Raw genomic sequence first — 17,565 nt, forward strand, 5'->3', positions numbered from 1 at the left:
TTTGTTTTTCACATTTTTTTCTTTTTTGGGAAAAGTGAATGAATGCATACTGCTTCTATTCCCGTTCTTAAAGCCCCATAACAGACTAAAATTGGCCCAGAAAATCACAACACTGCGCCTTTTTGAAAACTTGGTTTGTTAAGGGGAGAGGAGATGTAGGAGGCTAGAATTGGCAGACCGTTTGAAGCCCCACATGTTTGACCCCTGGCTATCAGTTGTAACTCACAACTTTCCACACCCGAATCCCTTCGTTCCTGAAGTTAGTTGCCACCAAAGGAAACCCCAAGAACAATTTGAAACAATCCACCTCAACAATCTCTCTGTCAGCTCTGGGAAGCCCACAGGCCCGGAGCTGCCATTGGGGGGGGGGGGAGGGAACTGTGGGAGCTGCTGGGAATTGTGCTTACCAACTGGAGATCTCCCTCCTCCACAAGCAAGCCAGCTGTCCAGCTGAGAACTCTCCCTAACTCTCCATCACTGACTGCCGGGTGATGGTTTCCACTCCAGGTCACGAAGTGATGGGTGTGCCACGCGCAGGGGTGGGTAGTATTTAGCCTAAATATCAAATAAAGTCTAAAAGGTGGTGGGGAGCACCGGATGTCAGCTCTGAGAATTTATTCATTGCCTTAGTGCTTTGTTGGTCAGTTCGTGCCGGAGGAGATAAGCTGCATTTTCAAACCGTCTCTGTGTTCGGTTGTTTTCCTTAATCCTTTGGAACCTGACACTCTCTAGGATCAAACCAGCATGGCCTTTGTCTCTTTCTCTCTCTATCTCTTTTTCATTCTGCTTGTTTTTTCTTCCCCTCTTACTTTTCTTAGATCAGGCACAATTTGTCCGAGGTCCTCCTTGCCACGATGAATATCTTGTTTACCCAGTACAAGAGGTTGAAATGTGCCAGTCCAGCCACTCCCGCTCGGCCCACCCGAGTCATTGAGGACCGAGATTCGGTAAGTTCTTTTTTCCCCTTAGTAGACAAGGTCACCTTCAGAGTAGTAGTGATTATAAAAATCTGCTTTTCAGTGCTGTGCAAAGCTGACCTTTGCAATTACTTGACTAGAGAAACTTCTTCCGCACGAGGAGAATGTGGCCAAGAGAGGTTTGCCCAAGGCTATCCTGGAAATTTAATAGCTAGGAAGAAATTTGGAGTCCAATGACTAGATGATCCCTATCTTCTTTCTGTGGATACCTTTTCTCCACAGGAGAGGTGTGCTTTGCATATTTCTTGCCACATGCATTTTAATGCATGCGTACACATGCAGACCACTAACCCAATGGTGCTTTTTCGAGAGGCGACTGGGCTTCCTTAATTTTTTTCCCTTAAAGACGTTTTGCTTCTCATCCAAGAAGCTCCTTCAGTCAGAACTGAACAAGGTCCAAACAAATCCATTGACATGTTAGCTTGCCACCTACCTGGCCTTACTTCTTTCTAATGGACGTTAAACACAGATGGGTCAGGTGCAAAAGACCAGATCTGAAGACCCAGTTAAACAGATTTATTGCTAGTCTTGCCTATGCACTGAAATGTTCCCAACTGACAGTTAGCAACTGCTTGGAGTTAGATAAGGCTCAATGGAATTCAAGGGAAGTTGGAATTAGTTCACTTATAACTACGTAGGGATTCTAGCCTGATTCCTCTTTTAACTCCACCCTAGGTTCTGCCATTTGTTTTCCTACAACAGGGCTGTCAAACTCATGGCCAGCGGGCCGGATGAGTCCTGCGCTGGCCACGCCCCTGCCTGGTTTAGCGAAAGGGGGGGGGAGTTGTAATATGTCATATGAAGCTGCTGTGATGATGCGAGTTTGACATCCATGTTCTGCAGTGAGGAGGGAATGGGGATTTTGCACTAACCTTCCCCTACCAAGCCTACCAAGCTACTGCTGCAGAACCAGGAGCAAAAAATTTTGATTCCCACCATTGGCCTATCCCAAGCTATCTTTCTCTCTCCCCAGACCTGGCTAATTTTCCCCCCTTCTTTTGATGCCCCTTAGCAACTCCGATCTCAAGCTCGGGCACTCATCACCTTCGCCGGGATGATCCCCTACAGAACATCAGGGGACACCAACGCTCGCCTAGTGCAGATGGAAGTCCTCATGAACTAGCTGGGCAGGGAAGCCAGCTGGCGGTAGAGGTTTCTTTTGTGCACACTTTGGAAGGGTGATGGTGATGAGCCTCCCAATTTAATTTTTGTTCGTTTTCCTTTCCTTTCCTTTTCTTTTTGTATGCCTTTTTTTGTCAACTGCAATAAATTTCTTTGGATTTATGTATTTGCTTTACGGATACCTTGTTTTATTTTGCACGTTTTTCTTACGTTCTCTCATTTATTTGTTTCACTTTTCAAACTCTTCTTTTGGAGGGAAACGGGGAAGATCTTTTTTAAGTTATGACCAGAGGAAGCAGGTACTATGTCCTTATTTTATTCCCTGGAAGATTAATGGCCCCTCCCTGCCTCCCGTGACTGCCTCCATTCCAGGTCATTGACAGTTGATTCTTGTTTGTCAAAGTCAACCCAATGTAATGTACATAATGGTTGGGTTGCCCAATCCTCTGGGCTACATGGAAACGGGTAATCTATGGATTAATGTGTGGTGGAAATTTAGCAACTGCCTTAGCATATTTGGGGGAAATAGATCCTTAAATTTATGGTCATTTTTCTTTCCCCTGGATGGCTCAAAGCCCTATACATAAGACTGACATTGTGAAGAAGATAGGATTTTTAACCTGTTTTTTGGGGAGTATAATTTCCACTATGTTTACGTCCTTTAAAAAAACATATGAAGGTAAATAATACTAGATTTATTCATGGTTGGTTGTTAAATTTCAGTATGATCTTGGGCGGCTGGGAGAGAGTTGTGATGGTAATGTGATTGAAAACAATTGGCATAATTTTTTTACATAATTCCTAAGAGTAACAGTACATCTCTAAATCTGTCCAATGAAACACTTTTCCAATCAGGTTGGGAGAAAAGCAAGCAGAACTGGAACTAAATATTTAACCGTTATAACCATTACTAAGTTAAAAATGCTATTTGATTAATTAAAGGTAAATAATGGGAATTAAACACCGCTATACATGTGGGATAAGTAGAGAATGAAGTTAGCTTGTAGCGCCTCTTTGCTTGTTTAAGAGATTTGTGACTGAGACTGTAGCTATTCCTAAGGATTTCTCAGTTTAGACTGCAACCAAGAAGCCTAATATCACTATTAAAAGAATCAGTATTTTAAAAATGTAAGTAATACTGAATATCACACTCCTTTAATCGTCATATTAATTATTCCCAGATGCAAGCCCTATACAGCAATATAGAGATGTAGTTCTTAGAATAAAATATTATTTCTAGGTTAACTCTAATTTTGAGTGAACTTTCAGGGGCAGGAAGAAATAATTCGCAAATAAATATATGCGTACAAAAAATGGGCAGTTGCACAGCCATGAACTGACTTTTGGGGGTCCTTCCATGGATCCACACACACACTTACTGTATTTTTCGGAGTATGACTCACTTTTTTCTTCCCTAAAAGAAAGTAAAAATTTGGGTGGGTCTTATATATTGAATGTAGCCAAAAACACGAGGCACCGAGGGGGCGAAGGTCTGTGGCAATCCCTGCAGCCTGGAACAGCTGATTGGGGGTATTCAGGGAGGCCGACCCACCCGCCAATCAGCTGCTCATGCTGAATCAGGCTGCAATAATGTGCTGAATATGCTCACCTGGCTGTTTGCCATTTGCTGCAAGGAGGTGTCAGAGTTTGCAGCAGCAATCACATTCAGAAAGCAGACACAAGTAGCTGATTCAGCAGGATTCAATCACTTCTCTTTATATAACACATGAAGTAAATATACAATACCAAAAGCAGGTTTTCCAACAGAGTAGTTCAGCAGAGAAGTTTCACTTTCAATTTTAGTTTCAGATATCAGCACAGCATGCAGCTTTAGTACAGAACAAGCCACGCCCAGGCTCCTGGCTGTCTCCTTCCTTGTTGCTCACACAGCAAATACTGTGTGTTTCCAAACAGCCTTCAACTTTCTCACACACTGACAGAACGCTAGCCAGATGAATACCGTGGATGCTGGTAGACAGAGGCAGAATTTTTTTTTTCTTATTTTCCTCCCCAAAAACTAAGGTGTGTCTTATACTCTGAAAAATATGGTATTTTGTCCTATTTTCTGTGAGGAACCCAACTTAAGAGAATTTCCAGCTGTTCCGTCCAATTCATTTGCAGATCACTAGCGGAGGAAGGTGTGTTGAAGCATTTATGTTGAATCAAGAGAAAGAAGGAAAGGAAATGCTCAAGAGTGTCTCCTCCTCTCTGGAAATTTAAATATTGAGAGTTTAGGAGTATTTATTTCTATTATTCACTAATAGTTGGTTAAAAATAAGCTATTTGTGCAAATGAGATCTTCCTGTTGAGGGTTCTTGGTTTTAGTATCTGATAGTTTTGTTTCTCTGTTCTCTTTCTGATGTTTCCTCAAGATTCATAGGGAGGGAAGGGACTTTGGAGGTCCTCTAGTCCAGGGGTCTCCAACCTTGACAACTTTAAGACTTGTGGACTTCAGCTCCCAGACTTCCTCAGCCAGTGAAGCTGGGAGTTGAAGTCTTCTGGGAGTTGAAGTCCACAAGTCTTAAAGTTGCCAAGGTTGGAGACTCTTGCTCTAGTCCAACCCCAAGACCCAGAGAGGAATCTAGTTTTGCGTAGGGAGATTGTGCAGCTGATAAATAGAATCATCCTAGAGAAATGCTTGATTTGGGGGGGGGGCAGGGGGGGTTGGATGGGAGGGGGGGGTTCTTTTTAATTGTGATTTATCCTGGAACAAGCTCAGTTCTTCAAAGCAGATGAGAAGCCAGAAGCTCCAGGCTGACCTCCTGGTATTGTTGCTGCAGCTGGTGTTGTGAATCAGGCCGACAAAAAGTGCATCTTACTATCCGGCTATTTCACTACACCAGGGTCGCATCATACCACTTGCACAAAACCGTCACCGACATGCGGATGATTCGCTCCAAAGTCACCTCTTGAGTCCTGGAAGCAGAAGGGCTGTTACTTCCTTCCTCCGTCTGAAGAGGAGGAAACGTCGACGGCATTTAGATCGGCCCAGATTTTGCCGAATGGGCTGGCAACGACATCAAGAAAGCTCCAGTACTTCTTCATCCTTCCTTCAGAAGAATACCTCCCAAACAAGAGGAACTCTTAACTTAGAACAATGATGGCTTTGCACGTCTTAGATAACTGGGGTGGGGAACCGGTGAGAAAGAAAATGGAGGAGGGAAGGTTGGTTTTTGTTTTTGTTTTTTTAAATGTATTTCTTTATTCAATTTATGTGCCACCCATCTTGTAATGAAACAAGCTCCGGGCAGCTTACAGTATTAAAATATTAAAATGCCAACACGTAAAATATCTCTAAAACAAATAAAAGTGCAAATTCCAATCAAGATAAAATTACGTTAAAAGGATTGTTGAAGATCTGATCTTCAAAATGCATGATTGGTTTATGGCATGTGGGCCATTTGGTGGTGGAGCTTTGACAAAAAGCTACGTGTTTTTTTTTCCCCCTGAAAAACTTAACACTTTTTTGTGGTAGGTCATGTTGTTTTGAAGTGTATGACGATTGGTTTTTCAAACTAGCAGGGAAAATGGAAATGGGATATATCATGTTGCTGTCGTTGCAAATTAAATGCGCAGAAAATAAAGTTATTAAACCAGAAGGCTATTCATGCTCTACCATGTATGCGTGGTCTTAAAAAAGGTTCTATGTTGGAAGAAATATTATAAGTGAAATATTTTAACTAAAGTTGCAACCCTGAAGCAGAGGCATTCTTCAAAATGTTTGCCTAACATTGGAAGGTGAAGCAACACTTTGTTTACACAAAGAATTGATCACTGACAAATTCCAGCCTGCGTTACTCAATTTTTTGTTTGTAGGTTCCCCAAACTCCTTTCTCTTCATTCCTCTACTGGTCCTACTACCCCAGGACGGCAAAACTCTTAACGTGAGGATTCTTTATGCCTCCTTTTCTTCTTTGAGGTACCCCATCCTCAGGGAAATCTACCCTTCATGCATGTTGCAGAGGTCCTGCTACTTGTTCCAGCAAGATTTCAGTGCTTCCATGGTCCAGAAGTTGGCATTGCCTTGTTCTGTTTATAATCTGTGGGTCTGAATTCTCTAGGGTAGTGTTGGTGAACCTTTTCAGCCCCGAGTGCTGAAACGGGAGCGCCCATGCGCATAGGGAAGCACCAGAAACCAGGAGAGTGGCTCCCCGGAGAGCATGTGCAATAGTGCTGGAAACCGGAAGAGCAGTTCTGAACTTCCAGTGTTGGGTGTGTGCATGCATGCCGGTCACCTGGTCTTCCAGCTTCTGGCTGGTGCACGTGTGCATGCCGGAAACAGAAAGCTCAGCTTCTCAGCGTGCGCATGCTCACCAGGGAGCTGCTCTTCCTGTTTCTGGCACTCCTGCGTGCACGAAGACCAGCTGGCTGGCACACATGTGCCTGCCGGAATCCAGAAGAACCAAGGGGCGATGGCTAGCGTGCCTGGAGAGATGGCTCTGTATGCCATTCTTCTTTGGATCGGAGGGAACGCTCTACTGAATGGTGATTTTTATGTGTTCTTGTTCTGATTGGTTGGCCTCATCATCTGAAATTATTTCTAGTTCTTATTGATTTGGTGGAATGTAGCCTGGATTCTCAGGGGGGAGGGGCTGCATTTCAGAGGACCAAGAGATAGCGAAGTTGAGATAGTTTAATTGGGAGGAAGGGAGTTAAGATAACTTCTCCCTAGAGGTTCTCGGAGTAAATACATCTTTAATGATGCTACTATTTGCTTTAGTTTGGCCAGGCGTCTCTCTATAAGATGAGGAACAATAAAGAAAACTGTTTAGAAGGAACCATGCCTTTCTTGGTTTTTGGAGCCTGAGAATTACTCTCTAGGTAGCTTATTTAAAAAAATTATTTGAGTGCTAAATTACAGAAATTATTCTAGTCCAACCCCCTGCTTAGGGAGGAAACCCTACACCACTACAGACACATGGTTATCCAGTTTTTAAAAACTTCCAACGTTGGAGCATTCATAATTTCTGGAGGCAAGTTGTTCCACTGATTAATTGTTCTCACTATCAGGAACTTTCTCCTTAGTTCTAGGTTGCTTCTCTCCTTGATTAGTTTCCACCCATTGCTTCCTTGTCTTACCCTCTGGAGCTTTGAAGAATATCGTGACTCCCTCTTTTTTGTGGCAGCCCCGGAGATACTGAAGACTCTTATCATGTCTCCCCTAGTCCTTCTTTTCATTAAACTAGACATACCAAGTTCCTGCAGCCCTGAAGAGGAGAAGAGAGACGTGCCATTAGTAGCCGTAATCGGAGCCAAAGCTTCAAAACAAAAAACCAAGCCCACTACAATGCCGCGGCTAAAAATAAATCTTAATTTACGGTGCACTTGCTCAATCACCCTTCACAGCCCAGCAGAAAACTGGCTCGGGTTTGCATTAGCTGGCGAAAAAGAGAGCTCTGGATTCCAAATGTTTTTCCCCCCTGCTCATTATCTGTCTAAGCTTGAAAGTTGCTAAGTGACTTGGCAACTTGCTACCCTGCAGCAATCAGCTCAATTCAGCATTTTGAATATAGGGAGGGGTTACTCCAACAGGTTTTTCCAAACTGTGAGCCGATATGTGACATTTATAACAATTCCTCCAGTGTCTGTGGGGTTCTATCCTGCACACAATTTTGTGAGGTTGCCTGAATTGAGTGGCTTCCCCAAAGTCATTAGAATTCTTTATTGGCCAAGTGTGATTGGACACACAAGGAATTTGTCTTTGGTGCAGATGCTCTCAGTGTACATAACAAGAATAAAAATATATTCATCAAGAATCAAAAGATGCAACACTTAGTGATAGTCAAGCTTACTAATAAGCTATCAAATCATACTAGGAAATAAAAACAGTATAAACTGAAAGATACAAGCAACATAGTTATAGTCATAAGTTGGAAGAGATAGATACTAGGAAAGAAGAAAATAATAGTAATACAGTTTTAGTAAATTATTTGACAGGGCTGTGGGAATTAGTTGTTAAGTAGAGTGATGGCATTCAGGGAAAAACTCCTTGTGTCTAATTGTTCTGGTGTGCAATAGCAATAGCAGTTAGACTTCTATACCGCTTCATAGGGCTTTCAGCCCTCTCTAAGCGGTTTACAGAGTCAGCGTATTGCCCCCACAGTCTGGGTCCTCATTTTACTCACCTCGGAAGGATGGAAGGCTGAGTCAACCCTGAGCCGGTGAGATTTGAACCGCCGAACTGCAGCTAGTAGTCAGCTGAAGTGGCTGCAGTACTGCACTCTAACCACTGTGCCACCTCGGCTCTATAGTGCAGTACCCTATAGCCTCATTTTGAGGGTAGGAGTTGAAACAATTGATGTCCAGGATGCGAGGGGGTCTCTAGATATTTTCAGTCCACTTTTTGACTCGTGTAATGGACAGGTCCTCAATGGAAGGCAGGTTGGTAGCCATTGTTTTTTCTGCAGTTTTAATTATCCATTTAAGTCTGTTTCTGTCTTGTTGGGTTGCAGAGCCAAACCAGACAGTTATGGAGGTGCAGATGACAGACTCAATCATTCCTCTGTAGAACTGAATCAGCAGCTCTTTGGGCAATTTGAGCTTTCTGAGTTGGTGCAGAAAGAACATTCTTTGTTGTGCTTTTTTGATGACATTTTAGGTGTCCCAAGGAGCTAAAGGGACAGATGTGCGAGTCAAACCTGGATCTTATGAGGGCCATTAAACCAAAATTAATTTTTCTTTTAAGTTTTCCACTGCCTCTGGAGAAGACAAGAAGGGATAAAATAAAATATGAGATCATAAGAGAAAGAATTGGAATAGAACCAATCTTAATACTATATACAAAAACAGCCAATGAAGATGTTTGCTCACCTGGAGAGAATGTTTTGGGTTCCTACACCATTCAAGGCATATACAAAAAGAGGAGGAGGTCAAAGAACACGAGGCAGATCCAGAAGAAGATGGAGAGACAACATCAAAGACACAATACAACATCAAATAATAATGGTCGATACCCAAAGGGATAAAAGAGAAAGTAAGAATTTTTCCAAGGTAGATGTTGATGGAAAACATTTAAGGGGTTCTTTCGGCAGTGAATGTTCCCTTAATTCAGTGTTTGAAATCCTAGAGCCTATTTATCTAACATGAAGGTATCTGAACATGGCCAAGTTTGTTGTTGTGAAATAGACAAAGAGTCTCCTTGTGAGACCCATCAGAGATTGACAGTAAGTCCCTGGTGAGCTTTGATGGCTGAGAATGAATTTGAACTTCAGCTTTCACACTTCTAAATTGGTACATCACAAAGGTGACTTGTATCTTTTGTCCTGTTCTGCTGATAGAAATCCAGGCTCAGAACTGGATGAGGGAAAATCCTTCCTTCCTTCCTTCCTTCCTTCCTTCCTTCCTTCCTTCCTTCCTTCCTTCCTTCCTTCCTTCCTTCCTTCCTCCCTCCCTCCCTCCCTCCCTCCCTCCCTCCCTCCCTCCCTTCTTTTAGCTATGCTTTTACAGCCCTCTCTAAGCAGTTTACAGAGTCAGCCTCTTGCCTCCAACAATCTGGGTCCTCATGTTACCCACCTCGAAGGACAGAAGGTTGGGTCAACCTTGAGCCAGTCAGGATTGAACTCTTGGGCAGTGGGCAAAATTAGCCTGCAACAATGCCTTCTAACCACTGCACATCATGGATGGATGGATGAATGGATGGATGGATGGATTGATGGATGGGAGGAAGGGAGGGAGGAAGGGCAATAGCACTTAGACTTATATACCGCTTCGTACAGCCCTCTCTAAGCGGTTTACAGAGTCAGCTTCTTGCCCCCAACAATTCTGGGTCATTATTTTACCCACCTCTGAAGGATGGAAGGCTGAGCCAACCTTGAGCCGGTGAGACTCGAACTGCCTTGCAATCAGCTGGCAGTCATCAGAAGTGTGGTCCTCCCCTCCCCCCCCCAAATGCAAGGATTTAAGAAAGAGAAATATCAAATGTCACCCCCTAGAGACTGTGCTTCATTTTCAAGAATAACACTCTACCCTCCCTAAACTTTAAAAATTACTGTGCAGCTCAGTGCTTTTCTGGGACAAAGGTTGGAAGGGCCAAAGTAAACTGACTTTCTAAGGCATGTTCTTTCCTGCTCACCTTTTCCCTGAGTGGCAAGAACTTTAAATGTGCCCCTCCCCCAGCCAGAGAAGGACAGATGTGTACGTGTTCATGGTCTGTCAAACTGATTTTTGATTAATTTGATTTTGCAGAATGCCCGATCTCGCCTCTCTCTTTTTTCTACAGCCAAAGATAGATCGTCCCATGGTTATACATATCCTGCCATCTGGAGGTTTTCCCTTCTGTATAAAGAAAGTCCCATATGCTTAAATTATGATTTCCCTTCCTATAGTAATTATGGGAAGGAATTCCTGAGGTTTTTCCTACCACCATCATGTACCTACAGCCTGTGCTTGAAATCATTTATTATACAATCATTATACTGAAATCATTTATTTATTCACTTGTACACCACTGTATTTTTACATATAACTCAAGGCGGCGAAGATATCCAACATAGCTTCCTCCTTTTCTTTTTTCCCCAACAACAACCCTATGAGGTAGGCTGGGGAGAGGGGTGAGGGGAGAGAGAGAGGTCACCTGGCTTGCTTTTATGGATAAGGTAGGACTAGAACTCACCGTCTCCTGGTGATTGGCTCAAAGTCACTTAGCTGGCTTTCATGGCTGAGACCAGACTAGAACTCCCAGTTGCCAACATTTTATCCTGATGCCTTAACCACCAGACCAAACTGGTTCTCATGCATTCTCATGGCCTCCTTTTCTTCAGCCTGAACATCTTCATCTCCCCATGTTTCCACTCTTCTGAACTATGCCATTCCATGGCCTGTTTGGCTGGAACTCAGTTATCGTCTATGAATCAGACGAAATAACAGTGAGGGCACTTTTTCTTAAATTGCCATGTGTCAGAGATCCAAATAGCATCCTCTGTTGATTATTGGAAAGGTAAGATATTAATCTGGAGAAACAGATCATTCCAACAGGCACTGATGAGTTCTTTTTTTTTTTAAAAAAAAGTTTTTTATTTTTATTTCATACATATAACCACAAGTATACCATTACATCTGAACAGAATTTTGGGGGGGATTGTCCATTATTATATCATTCCCTCAACCCAAAACAGCTGTCATTTGCTCTCCTGCTTTCAATATATCATATACCCTGTTTCACTGCCGTCCTATCTGCTCTCCCTCTCTCTTCCTCCCTGCCTCCTTTCTTCCCTCTAACATCCCTCTCTTCTCTACTTCCCCTTCCTCTCCTCTTTCTGCTCCTTTTTTCTCTCCTACTTCTCTCCCTTCAATTTCCCTCTCTCTCCTCCCTACCTCCTTTCTTCCCTTTGCCATTTTTCTTCTCTACTTCCCCTTCCTCTCTCCTCCTCTTTCCACTCCTTCTCTCTCTCCTACTTCGGGAGGCACTCACAACAGTCACTCGGGCCCTTGTGACCTCTAGGCTGGAATACTGCAATGTGCTCTACATGGGGCTGCCCTTGAAGAGCATCCGGCGACTTCAGTTGGTACAGAACGCGGCCGCGCGAGTGATTGTGGGTGCACCGCGGTTCACCCACATAACACCTATCCTCCGCGAGCTGCGCTGGCTACCTGTCGATCTCCGGATGCGCTTCAAGGTGCTATTAGTCACTCATAAAGCCCTGCATGGTAGTGGATCTGGATACTTGAGAGACCGCCTCCTGCCAATCACCTCCCTGCGACCAATTAGATCACACAGATTGGGCCTCCTCCGTATTCCATCAGCCAGCCAGTGCCGGCTGGCAACTACAAGGAGGAGGGCCTTCTCAGTAGTTGCCCCGACCCTTTGGAACGAACTCCCCGTGGAGATTCGTACCCTCACCACCGTCCAGGCCTTCCGCACAGCCCTCAAGAACTGGCTAGCCCGTCAGGCCTGGGGACAAGGATAGCCGCCCCTCCCGAATGATGAATGTATGTTGCTTATTACTTTTATTATATGTGTCTATGTTACTGTTTGTACTTCCCCTCCCTGATTTTATGTGAGCCGCCCTGAGTCCCCTCAGGGAAAAGGGCGGCCTACAAATGTTAATAAAATCTAAAAATCTAAATCTAAATCTTCTCCTCTCCCTTCTATTTTCCTCTCCTGTCTCCTCTCCTTATCTGATGAGTTTGACTTTGTGTTATGCACCTTTAGCTTTCAATGGCTTTCTTTACTACATGTCATCCTTGACTTATAACCATTCATTTAGTGACTTTTCAAAGTTACCCCGGCCCTGAAAAAGTGACTTATGGCGGTTCCAGCATCCCTGTGGTCACATGATCAAAATTCAGACACTGGGCCAGTGACATACGATCATCTATTACAACCCTACGACAAGCCAATTCCATGGGAAGACAGATTAATTTAGCAACTGTGTTACTTGTCAGGGTTCCAAGTAAGACCCCCCAATGAATGAAGACTCCGAGGGTTGAAATTCCTCAAAGTCCCATTTTATTAGAGATGATATATTGGCACATCTGGGAAAACCCGAATCTGAGAGTTTCCAGGTTTTCCCCACACAAGTGAAAGTCAAAGTCCCTGCCCAGCACCCACATGTCCGTCACATGGTCCTGTCAGGCACCGTCCTAACTGGAGATGCCCCCTAGTCACACCATCGCAGCTGCAGGGAAGACGTCCTTGACTCTCTGAGAAAGGAATGTTATTTTGACTATATATCTCTCCCATACACCATATAATCCACTCTCTCATTTCCACAGAGCAGTAAATGTGGCAGGCTGGAAGGCCCAAGGCAAAAGGCAAAAGATGGCGTCCGGGCCTGACATTACTAAGTTAAAAACTGTAGTGATTCACTTAATGACTGTGGCAAGGCAGGTCGTATAATGGGTCAAAACTCAACTTACCCACGGTCTTGCTTAGCAATGGAACTGTAAAGTTCCAGAAGTTTTCCCGAGCCGCTGAAATGCCAAAGAGAGTGAAACTCAAGATGAGGCTTGCAAAAATACCAGCTTTTAATTATGGCCATAGCAAAAGCTGGGTGACAAAACTATATCCAAAACATAAGCAAATGTATGTAAGGAACAGCCACCCCCTGCAAGAGGAGTTCAGAGTATTATATACACTTTAGGCAGAGAGAAACAAAGTTTATCCAATCGGAGACAAAGATTCGTTACCAACGTGATTTTTAAAGCGTTTTTTTGTTCTGTCTCTCTCTACCTTATCTATGGAGTATTCCAGGGGTGGCAGTCCTGTTTTGCCAAGTTGTTTTTTAGCATAATGTTTTAAGGATCTATGAGCCAGGAAAACTCCTTAGTTTGGTTCTTTTCTCTACGCGGCCTGCTATTCCCGTGTAACAATTTCTTCTATTAGTTTTCAAGAATGCCCCTAGCTTTGAAGCCAAGAATAGAAGCGAGACGCAGCAGGGGGATAACATTTGCCGTCCAGTATTAAGGTTACAATTTGCTAGGCTAGAAAACAACTAATTTGTGACAGTGTACAATAATATAAGCAGAAGCCAATAGCAAAAGCTTAATTCTTAATAAATGATTTCTAGCAGTATATCATATCAAAAGCAAACGGCAAATATTGGTTTAATCAGTGGCAATTACATAGTAACATAAGCAATTCATAATAAAAGCAAATAGCCAATATTGATTCATATTGATTCAGACTTCAGAAAATTTGGGCTCAGATTTCGGTCGTAAGTCGAGAACTACTAGCATCCTAAGTTTCGTAGTCAAATATAGTTTAGGAAAAAGTCAGAGGCACATCAGACTTGTTTCTCATAAAATAATCAAGAAAACCGTGCCCCAATTCCTTCCCAGCTATTGTCTGACCTAATTAGAAGATAAGGGAAACTTAATGTACCCAAACGAAATGAATTGCAGCAGAAGTCTTGTTTCAGGCTTCTATTTTTCATCAGCATTTTTCCTTAGGACTTAATACCAAATCTGTTATCACTGTCCTGATCTAGAGCTGGAATTGGTGAGTGATATTCCTGCAGGCTACTATTTTCAGCCACGAGCTTGGGAGCCTCTCCGGCCATTATTTTAGGGCAGCTTTTTCTGGTTTCAGGGGTGATAAAAAGCCCACAGGTCTGACCTGCAGTGGTACAGACCCCAATCTGCACACTCCCCTTCCCTGGGATCTGTGATTTCAGGGGGAGACGAGATGAAGAGGGGAGGGCATGAGATGGGGGAACTGCCAGGGATCGAACCAGGGGAAGATCGGGGGTGTCTGAATGGCCGCTTCACCATTAGCACCCTCTTCAGCCCGGAGGGCAGCTGCGGCACCAACCACTACAGCCAAACGGGGGCTGCTCCCTATGACATCATCACCCAAAGCAGCCACTGTACCCACAACGGCACCTTCTACATGCAGACCTTTGGATATAATACTGTTGATGTGGTGCCCAACTATGAGAACTATGCCGACACCAAGATCTCTAGTGAGAACAAGAAGCCGAGACCAACACTTGCAGATCTGCACTCCTTTCTTAAGGTATATGGCTATATGCTAACTAATTCAGTCTTCCCCGTCCACTTTTCCCTTCCCGAACCTTTCTTCATCCTCCCCTTTCTTCCCCTTCTTCATCCTCCTCTCCTTCCTTTCTTCATTCTCCGCTTCCCTCCCCCTCCTTTCACTTCCCTTCATCCTTTTCTTTCTTCATCTTCCCCACCCCTTCTTCATCCTTTCCTCTCCTTCATCCTTCCTTCCCTTTCTCTTCTTCATCCTTTCCTCTCCTTCATCCTTCCTTCCCTTTCTCTTCTTCATCCTCTCTTTCCCTCCCCTTCTTCACTCTCCTCTCCCCTTCATCCTCTCCTTCTCCTTTTTCATCCTTCCCTCCTCATCCTCTCTTTGATCTCTAGTGAGATCAAGAAGATGAGATCAACACTTGCAGACCTGCACTCCTTTCTTAAGGTATATTCCAACTCCAATTAATTCAGAGCCTTCCTCTTCCTCTTTTCCTTTCCCTTTCCTTCCTGAAACTTTCTTCATCCTTCCATCCCCTTCCCTTCTTCATCCTCCCCTTCCTTTCACTTCCCTTCTTCATCCTTCCCTCCCCATCCTCTCCTTCCCTCTTCTTCATCCTTCCCTCTTCTTCATCATTCCTTCCCTTTCTCTTCTTCATTCTCTTTTTCCCTCCCCTTCTTCATCCTTTCCCTTCTTTATCATTCCTTACTTCACTCTCCTTTCTCCTTCCTTCCCTTCCCCTTCATCTTCTCCTTCTCTTTCTTCATCCTCTCCTCCCCTCCCCTCCCCTGACATCCTTTACGATCACAGCTACGGCTGTTGTCTTTTCCCGATGGAAGTTTTACTTGGCCATTTCCTTCTTGAAATCAAAACTAAGAATCTTCAGTCTTCTCCTCTGCCTGCTCTTGTGCTCTTTCTGTTTCAGAGTGAAGTCCTCTAAGGGGGACACATTGATTGAACCGTCCCATTGTTCCTGATGCGCCACAAATTTCTGGGCACCCCCACATTCTCCAAAGTTTTATCAACCTAATATCCTTCTCCCCTTAGAAACCATTCTCTCTAGCTAGAATTACGCATGCACAAAATTGGAAAAAGGGAAGAACACCGACAGATGAAATGGTAATAAAGAAAATGTTAGAGTGTGCCGAAATGGACAGGTTAACGATGGAACTTAAAAAAAAGGAGAAACAATATTACTCAATATGGGGCTGATGGTATAAATAGGTGCAGAGTTTAGGAAGTGAACAATAAAAGAAGATTAACAAATGAGAAACAAATACAGGAATAAAGATATATATTGTAAGCAACAGTATTATCAGACTGTATGCATTGATAGGTTAAAATGTATGGAACGATAAAGGTATAAAATGTTGTGGCATAACTATGTTGTACAATATCATGTATTTAAAAAGAGGTTATACTATAGGATTAAGAGAATAACGGTTACCATCAGGATGTATAACACCATGTATATATTTTAAAAGGACTTGGTACAACCAGTATACCACTGTTACAAAATTGAAATTGTGATGTAGAATAAATGGAAAATGTTATATATATGTGTGTGTGTGTGTGTGTGTGTGTGTGTGTGTGTGTGTAATATATATAATAATGTATATAATAATGTAATATATATATACATATACATATACATATACCTCTACATATACATATACCTCTATCTATCTATCTATCTATCTATCTATCTATCTATCTATCTATCTATCTATCTATCTATCTATCTATCTATCTATCTATTATCTATCTATCTATCTATCTATCTATCTATCTATCTATCTATCTATCTATCTATCTATCTATCTATCTAGTTACAACCCCCAGTATGCCCAAATATGGAATAAGTTCTAAGCCACAGAGTTCCACTCCTTATCAGATGAGCCGGGGTGATAGGTATCTATTTAGAGTTACAACCCCCGGTATGCCCAAATATGGGAGGAAGTTCACTACTTCCATTTTCTGTCCATCGGCTCATCACACCTATATGTATGTGTGTATCTTAGCCACAGAGTTCGACTCCTTACCAGCTGAGCCGGGGTGATAGGTATCTATTTAGAGTTACAGCTGATAAGGAGTCGAACTCTGTGGCTTAGTGGTTAACACATCTGCCTAAGATGCAATACAGCACAGGTTCGAATCCCAGTAAGGGTATGGCTAGCTGATGAGAGCTAAATAGCTTGAAATAGATCTAGCCTAGTCTCCCTTTATTTATTTATCAGCACAAATGCAACACACACACACACACACACACATATATACATATACACATACATACACACACGCACATACAGTATATATGTATGTACGTATGTACACATACACACACACATATGTTGCATTTGTATATATATGTTGCATTTGTAACATCTTGCAAATGTAACAAGGCAACATAAAAAATGGCTTTCTGCCTGGATGGCTCCCAGAGTGAGTCGATAGACAGAAAAGGGAAGCAGTATGCTCCCTCCCATATTTGGGCATACCAGGGGTTGTGACACAATATATACTGCATATATATATATATATATATATATATATATATATATATATATATATATATATATATATATATATATACATACATACATACATACATACATACATATATATATATATATATATATACACACATACAGTATATAAAGAAACCATCCTCTCTGTCCATGTGTTTTTCCAGCAAGAAAATAGCCACCGGCACCCGCCAAGATATGAAGCCAACAGAAGCAAAAGCATCTCCGAAGAAGCAACGGAAGAAGAGGATGCTAAGCAGAAAGAGAAGACTCAAGGAGACCCCGTCCGATTTGGATGGGTCAAGGGCGTGATGGTGAGTAGCTTTCACAGATCATCTAAATCTCATAGGATCTTTTCCAACCGACTCAATGCCCTGGGCTACTGTTTCCACCATCCTGGACCAGTTTGGTCTCATCTAATGGGCAACTCATTTATTTACTGCTCTGATCGCATGATATGATTGAACAGTCCTAAAGCAGAGGTACAAATTAAGCTTGAATCTCCAAAGCCAGG

The 17,565-nt window shown here is 42.9% G+C and overlaps 2 protein-coding genes across 3 annotated transcripts in view; both read left to right on the plus strand.

Annotated features, from left to right (window-relative positions):
- The window catches only part of NUP93 (nucleoporin 93), a 144,982-nt gene extending 142,719 nt beyond the window's left edge, over positions 1-2,263 (plus strand). For both annotated transcript variants that reach the window (XM_032231363.1, XM_032231362.1), the window contains exons 21-22: positions 819-947; positions 1,990-2,263. In XM_032231363.1, coding sequence (XP_032087254.1) covers positions 819-947; positions 1,990-2,100 — 240 coding nt within the window. In that variant the 3' untranslated portion in view covers positions 2,101-2,263. The remainder of the gene's footprint in view (positions 1-818; positions 948-1,989) is intronic.
- Positions 2,264-14,287: 12,024 nt separating this feature from the next.
- SLC12A3 (solute carrier family 12 member 3) overlaps positions 14,288-17,565 on the plus strand; it is a 52,868-nt gene continuing 49,590 nt past the window's right edge. The window contains exons 1-2 of the mRNA XM_032231402.1: positions 14,288-14,553; positions 17,219-17,365. Of these exons, the coding sequence (XP_032087293.1) occupies positions 14,428-14,553; positions 17,219-17,365 (273 nt within the window). The 5' untranslated portion in view covers positions 14,288-14,427. The remainder of the gene's footprint in view (positions 14,554-17,218; positions 17,366-17,565) is intronic.

This window comes from Thamnophis elegans, chromosome 14 (genome assembly GCF_009769535.1).
Source record: "Thamnophis elegans isolate rThaEle1 chromosome 14, rThaEle1.pri, whole genome shotgun sequence".
NCBI classification, from domain to species: domain Eukaryota; kingdom Metazoa; phylum Chordata; class Lepidosauria; order Squamata; family Colubridae; genus Thamnophis; species Thamnophis elegans.